This window comes from Muntiacus reevesi, chromosome 2, assembly GCF_963930625.1.
Source record: "Muntiacus reevesi chromosome 2, mMunRee1.1, whole genome shotgun sequence".
Taxonomy (NCBI): domain Eukaryota; kingdom Metazoa; phylum Chordata; class Mammalia; order Artiodactyla; family Cervidae; genus Muntiacus; species Muntiacus reevesi.
In genome coordinates this window covers 265907721-265928441 of record NC_089250.1, presented here as the reverse complement: position 1 = coordinate 265928441, position 20721 = coordinate 265907721, and the positions used below count along the sequence as shown (strand labels likewise).

General features: G+C 55.3%; 2 protein-coding genes across 4 annotated transcripts in view; one reads left to right on the top strand and one right to left on the bottom strand.

Moving 5' to 3' along the window:
• Positions 1–319: 319 nt before the first annotated feature.
• FKRP (fukutin related protein) lies at positions 320–10305 on the bottom strand. 2 transcript variants are annotated; one of them, XM_065926366.1, is made up of 3 exons: positions 10279–10305; positions 8723–8784; positions 320–4081 (listed from the first exon to the last, which is right to left on the bottom strand). In XM_065926366.1, exon 3 carries the CDS (start codon positions 4040–4042, stop codon positions 2555–2557), a length of 1488 nt encoding a protein of 495 aa, XP_065782438.1. In that variant the 5' UTR covers positions 4043–4081; positions 8723–8784; positions 10279–10305; the 3' UTR covers positions 320–2554. The 2 variants fall into 2 exon arrangements, with proteins under 2 accessions (XP_065782438.1, XP_065782439.1); XM_065926367.1 differs by having other exon boundaries at positions 8723–8783; positions 10284–10298.
• The window catches only part of STRN4 (striatin 4), a 24649-nt gene continuing 13845 nt past the window's right edge, over positions 9918–20721 (top strand). For both annotated transcript variants that reach the window (XM_065926365.1, XM_065926364.1), the window contains exons 1-4: positions 9918–10222; positions 17079–17182; positions 17657–17730; positions 18655–18733. In XM_065926365.1, coding sequence (XP_065782437.1) covers positions 9938–10222; positions 17079–17182; positions 17657–17730; positions 18655–18733 — 542 coding nt within the window. In that variant the 5' untranslated portion in view covers positions 9918–9937. The remainder of the gene's footprint in view (positions 10223–17078; positions 17183–17656; positions 17731–18654; positions 18734–20721) is intronic.

Sequence of the window (20721 nt, the reverse complement as noted above, 5' to 3'; positions counted from 1 at the left end):
TGGATAATTCTTAACCAGGTTTTGTGCTAGTGTGGAAGGGCTGGTTGTTAAAATATTGGAAAAGCTTCTGTTCTGGCTGGTGAACCGTATAAGAGTAATTGAGAAAGCAGTACAATTCAAAAAGACATATTGTAACAAACTTATTAGTTCAAGTTAGTTGTTGTGATGGGTTTTCTGTCATCCCATTACTTAGTTGATAATAAAGATATTGAACAGACAAAGTGATTACGCAATATTTTAAGGGCTAGAAAAATCTCAAATGTAATTGCTGTTAGTTCAGGAACTGCAAACAGTTCGAAAAAAAACACCAACACACTAGTTTGAGTCTAAGAGAAATTCTTTATCTACTGAGATCTCAAGTTTCTAATGATTCTCATTTAATGGAAAGTTGCTAGAAGCATCTGATGTGGTTCCCTTCTCGAACCACAGCTAAGAAAAGGTTGTTTTAAATATATATATGTACATATATTTTATGTATATATGCATATACAGCTGTGTCGATCAAGAAGTCACACTAACAATTTCTAAATGAAACAAAACATTACAATAATTTAAGTGATTTGAGCTTCAAGTTAGGTTCTTGGCAACAAGAAGTATGGATATATAGATAATTTTGATCATTTTTAGAATTAAAAAATATTGTAAAAATGTGATGCATATATTGATTTATATATTTATATTACCATACCAGTTGCAAAATATTTTGAATATCACCATTCCTTCATGAATGCCTGATGGGACATTTTGAAACAGTATGTGACAAGGGCCCCTGCTTCGTTGTGTGGAGGTGCCCTGTGTATAAGACATTTCCCTGGACTGTGCAGAGCCAAGAACACTGTCCAACCGCATCGATAACCTGAATCATCCCCTTAAGCTTCCAGAATGTTCCCTGGGAACCCAACAGATTGCCAGCAGTTGGCAGGTTCAGTGGTTAGAAACAGAGGCTGCATTATAAGAAGTCAGGCTTGGGATGTCTGAGCCTCTGGAGACTGGGCCGAAGTGGCATTTATCTTCTCTTGCTGGTGAAGCTTTCTCCTCCACGGGCTTCACACTTCTGCAAGATCACCAATCCTTCCATCCATTCAGAGAAGCAATGACTTGCCTAAGGTCACAAAGAAAGACAAGAGCCACACTTGGTCCTGACTCACAACCCCTTTACTCCTGTGGGTTGAGGATCACCGTTACCTATTTCTCAGGTGCATAGTGAGGTGCAGGGAAGCAGAGTCCCTCGTGGCCCAAGTTCATAGTGGGAGCAAGCAGCAGTCCTTGGATTTGAACCCAGACCTCTCCCTTTTCAGAGCCTGTGCTCTCAAAGCCAAGTGCACATATCCAAGGGGTGTGCAGGACATGTCATTGAGATAAGGCTGGTCAACAAAGCCCTATTTATTTTTTAATTTTAAAACGGAATAATTTGAGCTGTATTACTAATATACAGAATGCCAGTAGTGCCTGGATATAATTTAGCAATAAATACACATATTGGAGGTACATGCCCAAAAAGGATTTCCTCTGAGGTGCCTGATCACCAGAGGAAGGCTGCCACCGCGTCACCTGCTAAGTGGTTTGGCTTCCCCAAGCACCCACCTTGGGGTACCACATCCGCAAAGACGATGTGGGCAAGGGCAGTGAAGTCTCCAGACTGACAGGCTGGGTTCAAGTCCCCCACTCTGACACTTCCCAAGCTGTCTGACCTTGGACAAGTGACTTTATCAGTTTCCTTCTCTGTAAAACCAAAATAATAGCAGCTCCCACCTCAGAAGGTGGAGGTGAGGGATAAGTCAGTTACTCCGTGTGAAATGCTGAGAACAAAGCCTGATATACAGTAAGTGCTCAGTAAATGTGAGCTATGAGGACTGTTCATCCTGCCTTGCGAGTGGGCGAACAGGTGCAGAGAGCTAAAATAATGAGGTAACACAGTTCAGGGGCCTGGGGCTGGGATCCAGAACCATATCTGCACCTCTGAGCTCTGAGCCTGCTTCCTTCTCCGCAAGATGGGGTGAATAGCAGCATGCACCCCCCCAGGGCTCGCCCAGGAGGGAAGGAGGTCATTTTCTGAGAAAAATATAAGGGAGGGCGGGTAGGGGGGAGCGGATTTGTTATCCTGTGCAGTCAGGCGCAAGAGACCTGACAGAAGACCAAAGGCTCAAGAGATCTGAAAGACGGTGGAACACAGGTTCTGGGCGTACACTCGCCTTGGCCCCAAGGTAGGACAAGGGCGCCCTCTAGTGGCGAGAGCAACCCAACAGCCAAGTGCCCTGGGCTCTGCGCTAGACCCCGAGGGTTCGCGCGAAGTACCGAAGGAAACCCGGGGCACAGAAAAATTGCAACAAGACCATCTGGCCCCAGAACCTACACTCACTCTCCTTCTCTTTCCAAAACTCTGTCCCAGCCCCGGAGCCCCAGTTCTGGAACTCCTGGGTAGGGCGCATCCTTGATATCCGGGGCTGGCCGGTTTCGCATCCCTGGCCCGCCCACCGAACGCCAGCTGCACGAAGCAGAGGACAGCGCCCTGTGCCCGAATGTTCTCCGCACGCCAGGAGCAGGCACGGCAGCTTCAACTGCTTCCCCCCAAACTCAGGAGCGCCGGGTTGGGGTATTCGGGGTTCTCGATGACCCCGGGGCCGAACTTGAGCTCCAGGAAACGGCGGTAGTTGTTGGGCGCCTGCGCCACGAAGCCAGCAAAGGGCAGGGGCACCAGAGGTTGCAGGAAGTGTTCGGGGAACTCGACATCCTGCCGGTGGTCCAGCCACGTGTCCTTGGTCATGACCCCGTTCCGGGGGTAGAAGGGCCACAGGTCCACGTGCAGGTGGTTGCTCTCGCTGTACTGCACGCGGAAGAAGTCGCCCTCCACCGCCTTCTCCCACACAAAGCCGCGCTCGTCCACCACCGAGCCTGCCTCGGCGCCCCGCAGCTGCTCGCAGTTGCCCACGTCCTCCAGGTAGATGCCCAGGTCCACGTCGTAGTCCCACGGGATGATGTCCCCGTGGCGGGCCGCCCCCAGCAGCGAGCCGCCCTCCAGCCAGTAGCGCACGCCGGCCGCCTCCAGCACGCCCACCACGTAGCGGGCCGTCTCGCGCAGCGCGCGCAGGCAGCACGGGGGCGTCCAGCGCTCCTCGTACAGGTAGGCCGGCGTGTCGCCCACCACCGTCCCGAAGCAGCGCGGGGTCTCCTTGTTGCATCCGAACCATTCTAGCCGCCCGCCCTCCCAGCTCACCAGGCGGATGCCCAGCGCCCGCAGCAGCGCCGCCCGTCGTGCGCGCCCCTCGCGCTCCGCCTTCCAGCGCGCATGGGCCGTGGCCAGCGGAGGCTGGCGCGCCGCGCCGAAGGGTAGGTCCAGCATTTGCACCGTCCAACCGCGGAGGGCGGTCTGCAGGAAGAGGCCGGTGCCCACGGGCCGCGCCAAGGGCGCCGAGAGATTGAAGAGGTCGCGGGAGCGCAGGAGCACCACGGCGTCCCCGTCCAGGGCGTCGCAGCGCGGTGCGGAGGGTGCTGGGCCGTAGCGGGCGGTCCACTCCCGCAGACTGACGTTCAGGGCCAGGCACCGGGCCGGGTTGGCCGAAGCGACGGGAGCGGCCACCAGGCGTGCGCCGCCCGCTCGGAGCACCTCGACCATGCGCTCCAGCTGGCCTGGTGCCTCGGCCCTCGCCCCGTCGGGCACCAGGGCCACGTACTCGGTGGCCACGTAGGTCTCCGGGCGGGAGGCTGCGGCGGGTCGGTCCAGGGCGGGCTGGAGCAGCGCCAGGCGAACGTTGGGAATGCGCGGCAGGGCCAGGGGCGGGTAGGGGAGCGTGTCGGCCACCACCACTACTGGTTGGGCAGGCTCTTGCTGCAGGAAAGAATCCACCAGCTCGGGTACTGCGTTGTCAAAGGCCTCGAACTCGCGCACCAGGATGGTGACGCGGGGGCCAGATGCGGATCCACGGCGGGAGCCCCTGGTCCGGGAGCTCCTGGGCTGGTGATGCAGCCATGAGACGTAGAACAGGACCAGAAGGTTGAGGGTGATGGCGGCTGCCAGGGCAGCCTGGCAGCGGGTGAGCCGCATGGGGCTGAAATCAGGCCCTAGCTGGGCTTCCGGGGTATCCTGGGGTGGGGGGCAATAAAATGGGAGACTGGAGCTGTTGTCAGAAACTCCCCCACCCATCCTCAGCCTTGTCTTCCTCTCCCAGCCCTTTCTTTATTTGACTTCAGTTCTGACTTTTCCTCCTCCAGGAAGCCTTCCCTGATCCCAGGCTGAGTAATGCAACCCCCTCTGGTCTCCTTCAGCCTCCCCACAGCTTCTCCGACTCTAGCTTACCACTCTAATTCATTAAGAGTAGGGACCAGGCTGTGTTGAGGGGGGTTCGGAGCCTGTCTTGGTCACTGTTGGGTCCACACGGCCCAGAGCCAGGGACACACTAGATGCTCAGGAAGTTTTTATCAAATGAACCACCTTCCCGTCTTCCTTGTTCAATCCCACCCTTTAATTCATTGTAAATTTCTTCAGTTTCGGGTTCAGTTACAAATGCCCAGACCCCTTCATTCTCTGCTCTTACCCCAGATCATTCCTTCCTTTCCCTCCCACACTGTGGCCCTGGGGTCAGAGCTGTGGCCACCAAGCCCCTCTCCCCTACTGTCTCCTTCTCACTTCCTCAAATCCTCTGCCATCTGGTCATCTCTTTCCTGATGATCAGCCAGATGGTTGGTTTTGCAAGAAAAGCTTGTAGTTTTCTTAAGTCAGAAATTCCAATTTATAACCTTAGCCACTAATTAATTTTCTTTTTTAATGGAATGGGTCAAACTCACAGAAACAGGAAGTAGATGGTGGTTACCAGGGACCATGGGGAAAGGAGAAAGGGGGAATTGTTAGAATGGGAATGGAATTCCAATTTTGCAAGATGAAAAAGTTCTGGAGATTGCTTCCCCAATAGTATGAATATACGTAACTATATGCTTGAAAATATACGTAAAATATATGTAACTACTAAACTACATGCTTGAAAACTGTTAAGATGACAAATCTTGCTATGTGTCTTTTGTCACAATTAAAATATCATTTTTTAAAAAGTAGAGTACGTGCATGCTAAATCGCTTTAGTCGTGTCCAACTCTTTGTGACCCTGTGGATTGTAGCCTGCCACGCTCCTCTGTCCATGGGATTCTCCAGGCAAGAATACTGGAGTGGTTTGCCATTTGCTTCTCCAGGGGAACTTCCAGACCCAGGGATTGAACCTGTGTCTCTTATGTCTTTTGCATTGGCAGGCAGGTTCTTTACCACCAGAGCCACCTGGGAAGCTGTCCTCCCCACCCCCAAAAAAGTAGAGTGGGCTGCATCAAAGGAAAGGCTGTGCTCCATAGCGCACCCCCCATTGTCTGTTCACTGGTCACATTCTAGGCAACCCCCAGGTGGCGCTGTCTCCCTATCCCCACCACAACTTGAAGCTTGGGTGGTTTCCAGCATACAAGGAATAGCTAACTCGCCCCATTTTGGGCAGATACTCAAGAAACAATTTCCCCACGAAGGATCATCTTAGGTTCAATCCTTCCCAGAAAGGGGGACATTAGAGACCCAGCTAATCTTCCTCCCTCCTGAGTACTTCTGACCCCTCCCACTCATTCCCCCAGCTCCTGCTTCAATCCAGGTTCACCCAGATCCCCACTCAGCCTCCTCCTGACCAAGTCCCTTCTTCATGGCAGCCACAGGGGTCTGCAGAAACCACACGCTGACCTCTCCTTCTCTTGCTCAGAATCTGCCATGGCTCCCTAGTGCTCTGGGGAGAAAGTCTAAGTTTCTCACAATGTCTCACAAGGTGTGACCTGCCTCCCCAGCCCGTCTCCTGCCACACTTTCTCGAATTCTGAGCCTAAGTCGTCTTGGGCTTTGCTTCAAACAAGTCTTATTCACCCCCCCACACACATGGTTTTTAAATTTTTTCTGGCCATGCTGCACTGCTTGTGGGAGCTTAGCTCCATGACCAGGGATTGAACCCAGGCCCACAGCCGTGAAAGCTCAGAGCCCTAACCACTGGACAGCCAGGGAATTCCCAAACAAGCTTATTTCTAAGCCTTTGCATATCCTGTTCCTCCTGCCTGGAAGAGTCTCCTCTTGAACACCTTCTCCCCAGGCCTCTCTTCCTCTGGAGAACTCCTGCTTATGTTCAGGCTTCAGCTCAGATGCCCCCCTCCTCCAGGAAGCCCTCCCTGAACCACCGGCTGGGTGAGAAATTCCCTCTAGGCTCCCAGAGCTTTTGGGCTGCCCGTTCTGGTTTGCCACTGTCTGGGAATGGGTCTGTCTGCCCCCACTAGATTGTGAGCCCCAAGGGGACACAGCCAGGGCTGTCTCAATCACCGCTGTGTTCCTTGCATGCAGCTGGACACTGAAAATGTACTTGGGGAAATGATGATGACCGGGGGCACGGTTTCTGTGTAGCCCACTCAGGCCCCCAGGGCTGTACCTGGGGCCCTGCCCTGGTCTCCCCGTCTCCTCTCTCTCACCCACCAGGAACACCCTCCCATCCCCTTCAGTCATCCAGACCTGCTTGTCCTTCTCTGATCCAATTCAGATGGTGCTTAAGAATCTGCGTTGCACTTTCAGGTGACTTGTTATTCTTCAGGACCTTGGAATTACCTTCTGGACCTTCCAGGGACCCCTCCTTCCTCCCACCCTTCAGCATCTATTTGTGGAACTCTACAACACAGAGGGTACTGTCCTAGGCACTGGGGACCCAGCCGTGGACACATAACATAAGAAACAGACAAGACTCCTGAGCGTGGACAACGCACATTACAATAGGGGAGGAAACTTTGAAACCACAGAATGTTCGGGGTCTTAAAAACCTGAGAATTTCAGCACTCAGGTACACAGAAGCACAGCACAGAGCCTTAGGTGGTTTCAGAATCTTCTAACAGTTCTAAAGAGACCATCCTGGCACTTGCCTGGTGCTCCAGTGGTTAAGACTCTGTGCTTCCAATGTGGGTTCTATCTCTGGTCAGGAAACTCAGAATCCTACATGCCGCCGTGTGGCCGAAAAGTAAAAATTAAAAATTGAGGACCATTTAGCTTCGCTTAAAAAAACATAGAGAGACCATCCTGCTGCTTCACCCTTGTCCTCTATGGTCTGGGTCCCACTCGGAGCCCAGAGGGAGCCTGTTCGACTTTGAATTAGATCCTGTCCTCCCTGCATTTGCTCTCAAGCCTTCTGTGGCTGGAGCCTCACTCAAACGGAGGGCCAAAGTCTTTGCTGCGACCCACAAGGCCCCACGTGATCCCTGCCCTCTCCCACTCAGCTGCAGTCACGTGGACCACCATTCTCCAGATACACCCGGGAGACCTCAGCTGCAGCACTCACTTGTTCCCTCTGCCTGGACGCTCTCCCGGCCCGGCAGCAGCTGCACGCCCCCCACCCCCACCCCGCCAGCTATCAGATCTTGGCCCCTTCCTTTGGCAGACCTACTTAAAACACCTCACCCTATCACCCCCATACTTCCGATGTCTTTTTTCCTCTCCTAGTAGTTCTCATGTAGATGTGACTTATCTTGTGTCTTGTTTTGTCTGTTTTGTTTCATGTTGTATACTCAGAACATGGCTCAGTACCCTGCCCACTGCAGGTGCTCAATAAATTTGCATGGAAAGAATGACTGATTCCTGTTATTCAAATGGGGAACCTGAGCCCCAGAGAGAGGAAGGCCAGAGGGAGCAGAATTCAGGTCTCCATCCCCGGGCCCTGACTCTCACCAGGCACTGTCTGGCTGACTCTGAGCCAGGAGGCACCCAACAGGACACAGGACAGAAGCTGGTTTCTCAGAGACCAGTGGGTGTGAGTCAAACGAGGAGGTGATGGGACCAGTGAAGAAAGAGGGAGGACTCATCTTTACCGTGACAAGATCGGTCTTGGCTTCCCTAACTGTAAGGACTCAAAAACTGTAAGGACTCAAAAACATCGGGGCAAAGTGGATGAAACGAGGCTTCTGAAAGATCATAACAGGATCGTAATAATATCAACAATTCTAGCCACTCATGATGTGCCAGACCGTATTCTAAGCATTTTACCGATATTAACTCGTTTAATCTTCACATTATGATCACATTGAAAGATGAGGAAACTGAGGCACAGAAAGGTGAAGACACTTGCTCCGGGTCACACAGTGGGAAGTGGCAAACCCAAGACTGGATGGGGAAGCTGGCTTCAGAGTTGTGATTTTAGCCAATAAACTTGGCTGTCTCTTTTGGGTCCACAAAGACAGTCCGACTCTCAGCCCAGCTTCAGTGAGACAACCCTCTTTCCCCTGTCCTCACCTAACAGGTGCTTTCAAAGCTAAATATGGCCTGTTAATTAATTAATTCAACTTGTTACTCAACAAACAAGTATTTATTGAGTGTCTTCTGTGTTCTGGAGACCCGGGATAAACCAGACAGTGGTTGGGCAGGTCCTTCCAGAGGTTGGAAAACAGATAAAATCCCTGCAAACAACTGACAGACAGAGCAGGAAAACAAAAGGGGGCATGAAAGAGAAAAGGTGGTCAGGTGAGGAGAGGATTGTTAAGCTGAGACTGTCCTGCCCTTGCCTACGAAACAGCGTAAGGGGATCTATACTCACTTCAGGCCAGGCTTCACCTGGTCTGAGTCTCAAAGGCTGCATCTGTAGAATGGTAATGTGATGGATAAAGAAAACATCTGATGTATGGAGAAACCTTTGGGGACAAGGGCAGTTTCCACATGAGTGCTGGTGACACTGAGGGATTTCTTACCTCTTAGGTTGCAGGATGAGGGAGCTTCGGGCGGGTGGTTCCAGCCCAGCTCAGCTGCACCACTGAGGGAAGGAGAAACCAGGAGACCTCAAATCAGTCAATTTCACACAATAGAATACAATTTCATCTCACCTATAAAAGTCAGATGGGAAGGATGTCATAGCAACGTATAAGCACTCCTTCTTTCATAAATGTGTCCAGAAAGGTAAGACTGGAAGTGATAGAAGGTGTTACCATGACAACCCCTTCCCTGGACCCACTCCATCTTGAGAGACAATCTTAAAATGTCCTTTACCTTGGTGGGTCTTAGGGTCACTAGAAGGGGGACTGCCCCCATTATCATAGTAACCAGGACTTGGCTTTGCTTGTTTCTCACCTCTCTGGGGATGGTCCAGGCCTTGTAACCATAGCAACTACTTCTCAGCAGAGCATCTCCTCTAAATAAAAACACCTGGTTGGTTTGGTCCACAGACCTCCCACGATGGGAAAGGGGGAGATGGTTACCATGGTAATGCCAACTGGGTGGCTGGGGGGAGGGGCTGGGAAAGAGCTGCTTCCCTCAGCAGTGTCCTTGGGGCTGGGGTCCTTTCTACCTGAGTGCTAGGTGAGGTTGCCATAGTAACCGATGAGGGTAGGAGCATAAGAACCACCAGGGACTTGGGTTACCTTAGCAACCTCTTCCTGGTGCAGGGCCAGGAGAGAGTTGGAGCTCCATAACCACAAAGGTGGAAGGGAGGGGAGGCTAAGGGTGTTCCATACTGGGAGGAGTTACCATGACAACCGACCTGGGCCAGAAATCGGGATGGGGCCATTGCTGAAACCACCCCTGGTGGTCGTTCTTTCCCTCAAAGAGTGACAGTGATTGTGGAGGAGAGTGCTATTTGGGTCTGGAGAGGGCTAGAGTCTTTCTTTGGGGTGAAACGGGAGGAGGGGGGTAGAAAGCGGCCCCTCCCCAAGTACCGCTTTTCCCAGGGGCGACCCTCGCGCGGAGCCTAGCTCGCGTTTGCCCTCCTCCGGGCGCGCGCCCCCTTTCCGCCCCGCGCCCCCTCCCACGCGCGCGCCTTCGGGGTCGACCCGGGTGGGCGAGGCGCGCGCCCGACTTCGTTCCCGTCACCCGCCCCCCCCCGGGCCTCCACCGAGCGCGCGCGCGAAGGCTGGCGCGGCCGCGCAGGCGCGCGAGGCACAGCGGGCGCGCGGGCCGGCCCCGGGGCCTCCATGATGGAGGAGCGAGCGGCCGCCGCCGTCGCCGCCGCCGCCTCCTCCTGCCGCCCGCTGGGCTCCGGCGCGGGCCCCGGCCCGACGGGGGCGGCCCTGGTCTCCGCCCCCGCCCCCGGGCCCGGCCCGGCTGCCAAGGGAGGCGGCGGCGGCGGAGGCAGCCCCGGTCCCGCGGCGGGACCGGAGCCCCTGAGCCTGCCCGGGATCCTACACTTTATCCAGCACGAGTGGGCGCGCTTCGAAGCGGAGAAGGCCCGCTGGGAGGCCGAGCGCGCCGAGCTGCAGGTGAGCACCGCCCCAGAACCCCCGACCGCCGCCCGCCCGGCCCAGCCCGGCCTCACCCGCCGCCGCCGCCGCCGCCATCTTGGAGCAATGGCCGCCGGGACGGCCGGGGGGGCGGGAGGGGCCGGCGACCGGCCGGGAGCCGGAGTGAGGGGCCGGCCGAGGGGGCGGCCAGAGGGCACCCGGGCGGCCGGCGGCGGGAGGGGGCCCCGGCGCGGTCGCCGGGGGAAGGCGGCGCGGGGGACCCGAGCCTGCTGGAAGTGGAAGTGGGAGTGAACCGACCGGCGGAAAGGTTCCTGAGAGAGTGGCCTCGGGGCCCCCAGGGGACCCCAGGAGAACTCAGCGAAGGAGAGAATGGAGGGGTCTTATATACAAGTGAGCAAAAAGCTCCCAGGGTTCCGCACGAGGGACTCCTCATTCCGTCCCCGACCAGGTGCGCGTTGGAGGGGGAGCCCGATGGACCCCCGGTGGGTGAGAGGGGGCGTCGGGGGTGCCTTGGGATCAGGCGGGGGCGAGAGCGGGGCGGGGGACCCGTGTGAGTCGCGGGAGGAAGTCAGGGAGCCCGGGACGGGTGTGTGTTTCTGAGCGTTTGGACTGGAGGGACTGAATGACGGCTGTGTCGAGGACTCCCAAGGATGCGGAGCAAGGTCTCCGGGCGGGAGGTGGGGGCCGTGAAGGTGTGTGTCCTCTCCTCTCAGGAGGAAACTTTGGGGAGCCCTGGCAGGCCTGGCTTCCGAGTGCAGAGGAGGAGTCTTAGGGTTGGAAGCACGGATGGAGCCAGGAGCCTGTGTTGGAAGAGAACGGAGAGCTGAAACTCTGGGGATGTGGAGGCGTGGGGGCCCCCGCCGTGAGATGGGAGGTGTGTGGGTTGTCAGATGGAGAGCCCCCGAACTGGAGTAGGGAAGGGCCAAACTTGGCCAGCCGTGGAGAGGGGTGGTGGAATGGAGACAGTGAGGAGGAATCGGGGGACCTGGGGCATGGCAGGGGGAGCCTTTTTGTAGAGCAGGGAGACAGCCAGAGGAAACATCTCAGAAGGATCCTGGGGTGGAAGGTGTTTGTGGAAGTTTCTGGGAAAGGATCATATGGTTTGTGGAGTAGATTCAGGGGGGGAGGTGTCCTGAAATGTTTGGAAGAGGCTGAGGACCTGGGCTGGATTTTGTGACCTTGACAAGTGTGGGTCAATTGGCAGGGTGTTCTGAGGAGCCTGGGTATCCCAGTGGTGAGGATTTGGAGGGTTGGGGCATTGTTAGCAGAAGTCAGTTCCTAGCAGCTGGTCTTTCCCCTTCTGAGTTGCTGTTTCGTATCTGGTTGAGATGGGGACCCAAGTAAATAACCAGATTAGAATTTTCTCCCTAGGATGACTAAAGAGAGCATCCCACACCTCTCCCCCCCCATAGGGATCTTTGCTATGTGGTGGCTGAGGCTTGGGTTTAGGGTGGGAGGAGAAAGCCTTATGTAAGTACCCCTTGCTTTGGTATCCCATCTCCACTTCCTGAGCGCTTGCCCAGGGTACATCTTATTAGATCTTCTCAATACCCCCATTGTGGAGACAGGGCCAGGGACATTGCCCTTATTTAGCAATTTTAATAGCAGCTGCTGTTTATCGAGTACATATTATGGGCCAGACACTGTATTAGACACAGCAAATACATGGTATCGTTTAATGCTTGCAACATTCTGGGAGGTTGAGGGATGTTATTCCCCTTCCCTTCTTTTTCAAAAATAATCGAAAGAGGAAGTGGAGACTTTGAGAAGGTCAGTAATGTATTGAGGGTCACAGCCTGTGGGTGGCAGGGGTGTTCTGTGGGCTTTCAAGCCCATGAATTATACCCGTCTGACGCCCAGGACAGATGACGAGCTTGTTTCAGGGAAGCTCGGTGACCTTCCCAGGATCATCCCGGCGGTCATATCAGACCAGGGTGCCCCGCAGCACCCACCACCCCGCTGCCTCATCTTCGAGACCAGCAAGAGGAAAGATGTGTGTGCTCCCGTGCTTAGTGATCCTTCTTGGAGTCTGATCCGAAGTTGTGGTTTGTGCCCAGTGGGCTGTCCTCTGTCCAGGCTCCAGTGTAACTAACTTTGTACTCTTTTGTTGTTGTTGTTCTGTTACATTAGTAAATTTCAAGGATCTCAGAAGTGCCTGGGTGTATAGATGTACACATACACCCAAGTGAGTGAGAAGGGAAAGATCCACTCCCCCAAACTCTATTATTGCTATAAAAGTAATTCAGCTCTGTGTGTGTAATATATGAAATCCTGTTCAGTTCAGTCACTCAGTTGTGTCTGACTCTTTGTGACCCCATGGACTGCAGCACGCCAGGCTTCCCTGTCCATCACCAACTCCCGGAACTTGCTCAAACTCGTGTCCATCGAGTCGGTGATGCCATCCACCCATGTCATCCTCTGTCGTCCCCTTTTCCTCCTGCCGTTTACATCCCATTACGTGCATCATTTTGTGACTTATTTTCACGTACTTATATATCTTTGTGTTTCTTTCATGTGAGCACACAGAGCGCTTATTATTTTTGAAAACAACATTCTGTGGGTGTTTGCACCATCGCTCATTTAGTTTGTGTCCCCTTAATGGATTTTTAGGTAGTTTCCGGTTTTTGCCCATTGGAAGTGACTGCAGGGACTGTCCTCGTATTCCCTCCCGTGTGAGTGTACAGCAGAATAAACAGGTGGGGTGGTAGAATAGACGTGTTTATAAACTGGTGATTGGTTCTGCCAAGTTGTCCCACATTTACACTCCCCGCAGCAGCACCTCTTTTTATACACTTTTACTTGAGCACTTATCACTTAGAGAGGTGTGACTTCTCCCGCGAGAGCCTTCAAGGCCTGGACTGCGTCAGATTTTCCCCATAAACCCTGAATACTTCTTCTCCAAATAGCTTCTTCGTGCAGCTGCTCCTGGCACCAGACAATCAGTGTGGGGGAATGGCAGAAAAGGCAACTTCTTGGGAGGTCCTGTCAGGAGGCGCCCGGAAGATAGGAGCAGGGAGCTGGCAGCTTGGGATTCTGAGGAGGTGGTGAGGTTTCTGCCCTTCAGAAACTTCAGGCTAACAGAGAAGGCTGGTTTGCGCAGGGGTTACAGAGGTTCACATGCAGTTGAGGTTTCAGTGGTGTGGCTGTGGCACTTCTGCAAAGGGCAGCGAGCTTTTTTGAGGACAAGAGGAACCTCAGGGGTGGGGGGATCTGACTGGACATTGAGGAACGAGCAGGGACAGTGAGTACACTGCTGCAGGTGGAGAAGATGGGGAGCTGGTTCCCGCCACCCCCCGCCCCCCGCCAGCCTCACAAGGGGCTCTGAGGGATCCACAGGGACTCAGCCCTGCCAGAGCCTGGGGAGGGGGGAGTGGAGTGCCGGAGACACAGGGCCAGATGGGACTGAAGGGACTGGGAGGAGCGGGACAGAAAGCTTGGGAGGGGGAGAGTCAGCAAGCACTCCCAGGAGGACTGAGATAGCCAGGTTCCTCCCGTGCCACCTGGATGGCGAGGGAACAGCCGGAGGAGAGGCGGCCGCCCTGTCTCAGTGACAGTGGGTGGAGGTGGTGGTTGGGTAGAGAACTTCCAGATCCCGGCCTTACCTGCCAGACCCGGCAGCCATGGCTGTGTGCGCAGGGTGGGAGGGCCAGGCCCGCAGCGCTTCCCCTCTCTGCGGCATTCCACCAGCTCAGGACACTTCACCCACGTGTTTTCTGGTCCTCCTTCTCCTTTCTTTTCCGGAAGAACTGGGAAGGAGCCCACAGCGCAGAGTGATGTTCTCGCATCATCATTTGATGGGCGCTCAGGGCTTGCTGTGGAGCAAGGGGGCCCGTTGTGGGGTGAGCAGGTGTGACGTCTGGGTGTGACTCTGGACCCTGCTTCTCCCCCTCCACTTTCTTCCCCCACAGGTGAGGGCCACCTCCTTGGTACCCTCAACCCACGCCTCACCCCCTGCCTGTTCCTAGTTGGAGCCCCTGTCGTTTCTCCCTGGGATCTGCCTCATTCTGTGACTGGTTTCTGGGCCTTTAGCTGGGCCCTCTCCCTGCCCCCCTCCGCCCCCGAGCTATCATTTCTCCACATCGCAGCTTGTGGAATTACCTTCAGATGATGTAGGTTTGATGATGTCTCTGGCCTGCTGAAAAAACCCTTCCATAGCCTCCCCTGTGCTCTTAGGGTGGATTTCAAACTTGTCTGCATGGTCTGTGATTCTTTGTCAGGCCAACAAGCTTCTCTGACTTCCCTCACTAACCCTTTTACACATTCTCGCATGGAGCCATACCAGCCTTTTTAGAGTCTGCCTTTCTCCACCAGCTGCGCGCTCCACCCCTGGCTGCCTGCTAAGCAGGCTCAGGTCTCAGCTGAACTGTCACTTCTTCACATGGGTGTACCTCCTCCCCAACCCCCTCTGCTCCCTTCCTGGGGTCCGAGTCGAGTCGTGTGTTAGCTGTGGCTGCTCGTGCCCGGCCCGTGTCCTGGACTGGGGGCTCTGTGGGGGCAGGAGGCGCTCATCTTCTCTGTTACTCCGCCAGCCCCGCACCCTGAACCTGTCCCATCACGGGCGGGCAGTGTCCAGGGGGGAACGCCTGTGGCCTCAGCAGGCGGGGCAGGCACCCGGCAGCAGAAACTTGTGGATGGAAGCCCAGAGAGGTGAGGGCATGGGGAGATGAGGACCTGTGTTTGGTGATCGCCCTCGTCTTCTCCACCACTCTCCTCACCTTCTAAAACTTGCTCAGGACAGCGTTGATTTGGGTGGCTGAGAAGATCCACGAAGGACATAAATTCAGACTCCCGAGATGTTGATCACATGTGTGTCTGCCTGTCTGGCCTTAGGTGTTTATGTACATACGTGTTGATTTAAAGTGTAGGGAAAAGAAGTTTTGGGAGGAGTCCCTTTCTCTCAGTGGACAGGTGAGGTTTATTTTCCATAGCACACCTGCGACAGGTATTTATTTGTTCACTGCTGGTCCCATACCCTCCTCTAAAATAGGAACTTCATCTTGTTCAGTTCTGTGTCCACTGTTGTATCTGATACATAGTAAATATTTGTGGAGTGAATGAAAGATACTTTTGTTGTGCATTAACATATGCAAAGGAAGGAAGTCTACCTTTGCAGTTATACTTATGGGGTAAACTCCTTAGAAGTGGAACTGCAAGGACAAAAGGAATGTGTATTTAACATGTTTATGGATGTGGCCAGATGGCCCGCTGGAGGGGTTTGTGAGTTTGTGGCCCTGCCAGCGGTGTCTGAGTGTGCCTTTTCCCCAGGTCAGTGCTTAGCAGTACTCAGCCCACATCTGAATCTCTGCTGACCTGAGGGAGAGACCTGGTCCCTGGAGCAGGCGGCGGGCGATGGGAGGCATTTGGGCACAGGGCTGTGTGGGGCACAAGTGCCAGGGGCAGGGAGGTCAGGGCGCTTCGAGCCCCAGGGCGAGGAGGAAGCATGTTCACGGGCATCTGAGAGGCCACCAACGGTGGACAGTCCTGGAGCAAGGCTTTGGGAATGTTCACCGCCTGGCAGAGGTGTCTGGGGGCTCCTGAGGGAGCTGCGGAAGTTCTTCAGCAAGCACATGATGTGTGAGGGTCAGCTCCAGGACGATGCAGCTGCCGGGGGCGGGGGGAGAAGGAGGCCTGACAGCCACAGACCCCTCTGCTCCGTGGTCTCAGGCATCCTAGCTCCTGTGAAGAACAGGGCCCCGGGACTTCCCTGGTGGTCCAGTGGTTCAGAATCTGCCTTCTAAAGCAGAGGATGCCGGTTTGATCGCTGGTCGGGGAGCTAGGATTCTATATGCAGTGAGGCAGCTAAGCCCACAAGAGAAGCCTGTGGACCACAAGGAAAGATCCTGCATGCCTGCATGCCAGAACTGAGACCGGACGCAGCCAAATAATTAAGTATTTTGAGAAAATAAAAATAACAAGAGGTGGGAGCTGGCATTTGTTAGCCCTTCATCTGTGCCAGGCTTTGGACTGAGAACAACTTAACACGTGAGGGGCAGGCACTCTCAGGAGCCCCATTTTCTGGAAGGGGAAGTGGAGGCTCAGAGAGGGCTGACGACCCGTGTAAGATTGTGCCTTGCGGAAGTGGCCAAGCCAGGCCTGAAGCTCAGGCGGTCCCAGCTGGGGTCAGAGGAGCGCTGGAGCGGAAGCCGGGGAGGAGCGCAGCGCTCGGGGCTCTGGCACTGGGCTTCCGGAGCATGGTCGGGGGCCAGGAGCCTGCCTCGAAGGCCGTTGGTGTCTCCAAAAGGCCCGTTGACGGGCCAGAGCAGATGGGGGCAGCCCCGGCCAGCAGACGGTGTGAAGTGGTTGGCAGGGGCCCGGGGTCATGTCTGTGGCACGTCTCCCTTCCTCTGGGCCGACTCCAGCAGGACGGTCGGTCCCCACCGTGGAGGTCGGGCGGCAAAGCTGTTGCATTGCAACGAGAGCCAAGCCGAGCCGAGCTACCCACTCCTGTCCCTAAACTCCAGAAGCAGCTTCCCACATCCCCCAGAGACAGACGCTGTGGTTGAACAGGGCCATGCCACCTCCCCCAACAACCCTGGGGACGGCGCCTGCCCGGGGGTGGGGGAGGAGGCGCCCAGGGCTCTTAATACCTACCGCCCCCACCTTCTCCCCAAAGGTGGGGGCCAAGGGAGCCCCAAGCTGTCCCCAGTCTGTCTCCAGTCGTTTCATCACGGGTGACGGGGATGCAGATCCAGCCACCCTCTCACTGCTCCGCTGAACCCTGGCTGAAGGTCTCCACGCTTGAAGAAGTGGCTGCTGCGTGTCCCTGGGGTGGGAGGGGATGGGGGGCTGGAGCTGCTTGTCCCCGAGCGAGTGAGAGACACAGGTCAGTGAGCCTGAGTCCTGCCATCTACCATCCCCTTCTGTCCACCCACAGGCTCAGGTGGCCTTCCTCCAGGGAGAGAGGAAGGGGCAGGAGAATCTCAAGACGGACCTGGTGCGGCGGATCAAGATGCTGGAATACGCACTGAAGCAGGAGAGGTGAGCCCCGCCATGCCCCGGCCTGCCTGCCTTCAGGGGTCGAGCCCCTGGGAGCATCCTCTCCTCTATCACTCAGTACCACACGGTCCAGGAGAGGGGGCAGAACAGGACCTTGTGGGTGGGGTTCAGGGCAGACCGCGAGCAACGGCTTCATCATGGCAGCCACCCACCATGTGGCAGACGCCACACAGTCCTCGTCTCATCCCTGCCTTCCAGGGGCCCGATGGGTTCAGGTGAGGCTTCTGGAGGGAGAGGACTTCTTCAAGGACCCAGAGCTGGGACGGCAGCCCGGTGTGCCCGGCTCCCAGCAGCGGGCTCGCCACAGTGCCATCTGTACCACCGCCTCCACCACAGCTGCTTTCCAGTCAGGCAGGGCGGAGGAGAGCGAGAACCCAGGCTCTGGGATTCTGGAGGCGAGGGCTGGCCCTGCCGACGCTTCGGTTCCTCTCATTCGTTCATCATTTGACCTTTTAGGGCCAAATACCATAAACTGAAATTTGGGACAGACCTGAACCAGGGGGAGAAGAAGCCAGAACTGTCAGAACCAGGTACGCACTGCCAGCCTGATCCTCCCCGCATGCCCACCCCCTGCAAACCGAGCGTGACAGAGCAGAGATGGACCCCCGAGTCTGCCATGCTCCACGCAGAGCAGGTGTGGCCGGGACCGGGAGGGGTCGGGTCTCACTGTTGGTGCCCTCCTGTGGGGGGCAGGGGACAGGGAAGGCCTGGGAGTCCTGTCCGCGGTCCCTCTGTCTGAGGCAGACACACGAGGCCCCTGAGGGTCAGAGCTCCTAGAAAGAGGCATCAGTTCACCATCGGGGAAGTAGGGAGGGTGTTCCAGGTGGAGGGAGGAGGGTCCAGGAGCGCGGAGATGTGGAAGAGTGTGGTGTGTTCACAAGGTGAGGCTGACGGCGACCGTTGTTCTTCATGTCGGACGCCGACCAGAGTGCCTTCCACAAGGACAGGGGTCTGTGTTGACTGATACAGTCCAGGCACCTAGCTGGCCACATAATGGATGCCCGATAAATACTCGGTGAGGAAAGTAAACAGGCTGCCTCATTCAGTCCTCACAGCAGTCCCAGGAGGTGGGTGCTGTGGTTGTTAACTTCGTTTCTCAGATGAGGAAACTGAGGCTCAGAGAAGTAAACCGACCTGCTCAAGCCACATAGCCGGGAAGCATCCGGGGTGGCCTGGGCCACGGTCGTCTGCCCGTTCGCTCAGAGCCCAGCTGGTTTCCTGTGTGGGGAAATAGCAGAACAGAGTCTGAAGACAGTCCGGGACGGTCTGGGGAGTGACCCAAAGAGACTAGAGAGGAGGAGGGCAGGGGGAGAGGGAGGCTCCAGGCCCCCTCAGCGGGTGGCTCCGCAGTGACTCATTTGGGTTTGAGGGTGAGGACAGGGCCGGTGGAGGAGGTGGTGGGCGCCTGGGTGGAGCCCTCGAGACAGCCCGCCTCCTTTCTGTCCACCCCGCAGTCTCCAATGGCCCCGTGGAGTCGGTCACCCTGGAGAACAGCCCGTTGGTGTGGAAGGAGGGGCGGCAGCTTCTCCGACAGTGAGTGCGCGCTGGGCCAGGGCGGAGGCTGGGCCGGGGAGATAAGCCCGGGGACGCCACAGTCCTTCCTGTCCCCATTGGGGACCGTGAGCTCTCAGGATCCCTGCTGGCCACAGCCGGGAGGGCCCGTCCCCCTGTCGGGGTGGAGCGCAGGAAGCCTGGCAGGAGGCAGCCCTGGGGGATCCCCATGCTTGGAAAGCAATCCCATGTGCCTTTTCCCCCCCACCCACCCAAGGGATAATGTTAAATTTTTGTTGTTTTTTTTTAATTAAAGAGATATATGTGTTTTAGAAAACTTGCGAAACAGGAAAACACAGAAAAGAACAAAAATCACCCATAATTCCACCACCCAGGGAATTTCATGCCCCTGTAAACATTTTGACACACAGGCTTTCTCTCCTGTATATATGTATTTGTGTGTGTGTGTGTGTGTGTGTGTGTGTGTGTGTGTGTTTTATAAAAGCAGAGGTTCCCCCTTTGCATTGTTTCATAAGGCCTTGCTTTTGTTACATGTTGTGGACATTTCTCCACATAAATTAGTTATGTTGTATCATTTCAAGACCTATGTAATCCTCTGTTATGTGGATAATCATAACTTCCTGTGGCCAGTCTCTTCTTGTGTATTTTGTTGAAGGCAGTTTTTTAATAGACAGTGTGACAAACATCAGGAAGTTATTTGTCCGTATCCTTGATTTCTTCACGCTAAATGTTGGAGAGTGTAGTTGCAGTTGCTAGCTTAAAGGGCATGCAAACAGTGATGACAGAAGGATTGTCCCAGGCGACGCCTGCCAGGTACCTGTTATGTGCCTGGCACTGGGCTAAACGCCTGGTGCACCAGGATTCCTCACGTAAATCCCTAGGCAGTGTAACTGCTAGTGTTCCCCTCACTTTCACAGATGAAAAAACAAGGTGCAAAGAGGGCTGCAGAAGGTCCCACCTAATAAACTAATAAGCAGAGGGTCTGACGAGTGATCTTAGGAACCCATCCCCAGAGCCCAGCTCCCCCTCCGCACCTCTCCCTGGTGGTGGGGGCAGGGGAGCCTCAGACATACATGCACATGCCCAAGATGCTGTGTCTGCTGTTGCCCAAGCACCAGGGTCACGGTCAACAGAAAAGGCTCTGCGGGCGCCCCCTGAGGACCAGCCAGGGACTCCTGTCTCTAGTGTTTTGAAGCCACAGATACCTGTAGTTGAATTTTGTTCCCTTTTTTTAAGCATTTAGGCCAGTCTCAGCTGGCTTCAGGTTTTGTAATCATGGTGGTAATAAATGCTCGTGTGTAGAGTAAATGACAGAAGTTCCTACTGACCTCCCTGATCTCGCTCTGCAGAGGAGATCACTGCTCTGAAGCTCAGTGTGTTTCTTTTAGGCCTGGTGCGGGGCATGAAACAAATGTGTGTTTTTGTGTGGTCTATCCTTAGGGGCACCTTGTTTTTTTTTCCCAAAAAACACTTGAATTGTAAGGAACACTTAACTTACAATTTCTGTTGTGCTATTTATTTAGCATGGCCCTCTCCTCTTTGGGCTTCCCAGGTGGCTCAGTGGTAAAGAATCCTCCTGCAATGCAGGAGCTGTTAAGAGACACGGGTTTGATCCCTGGGTCGGGAAGATCCCCTGGAGAAGGGATGGCACCCTGCTTCAGTATTCTTGGACAGAGGAGTCTGGCAGGCTACAGTCCATGGGCTCGCAAGGGGTCAGTCGCCACTGAGCACTTGGCACTCTGCCTTGTTTATCCTGTGGCTGGTGTCCCATCAGACGTCTACTTCCACAGTCCTCGTCAGCAGAAGTGTGGGTCGGCCCCCGCCTTTAGGTCCCCCAGATGTACACTGTCTCTGCAAGCGTCTGCGGCAGCGCGATACCCACATAGGAAGGCTTCCACCGGGAGTAGTCTCGAAGGGGAAGCAGCAGGGTCAGGGGAACGCTTGTGTGGGGTTTCGGTGTGTTGTCTTCAGCTGCTTCTCCAAAAAGGCTGGCCCAGTTCACATCTGCC

Coding starts and splice junctions, on each gene's coding strand:
- FKRP (XM_065926366.1), bottom strand. CDS start 4,042: ATGCGGCTCACCCGCTGCCAGGCTGCCCTGGCAGCCGCCATCACCCTC.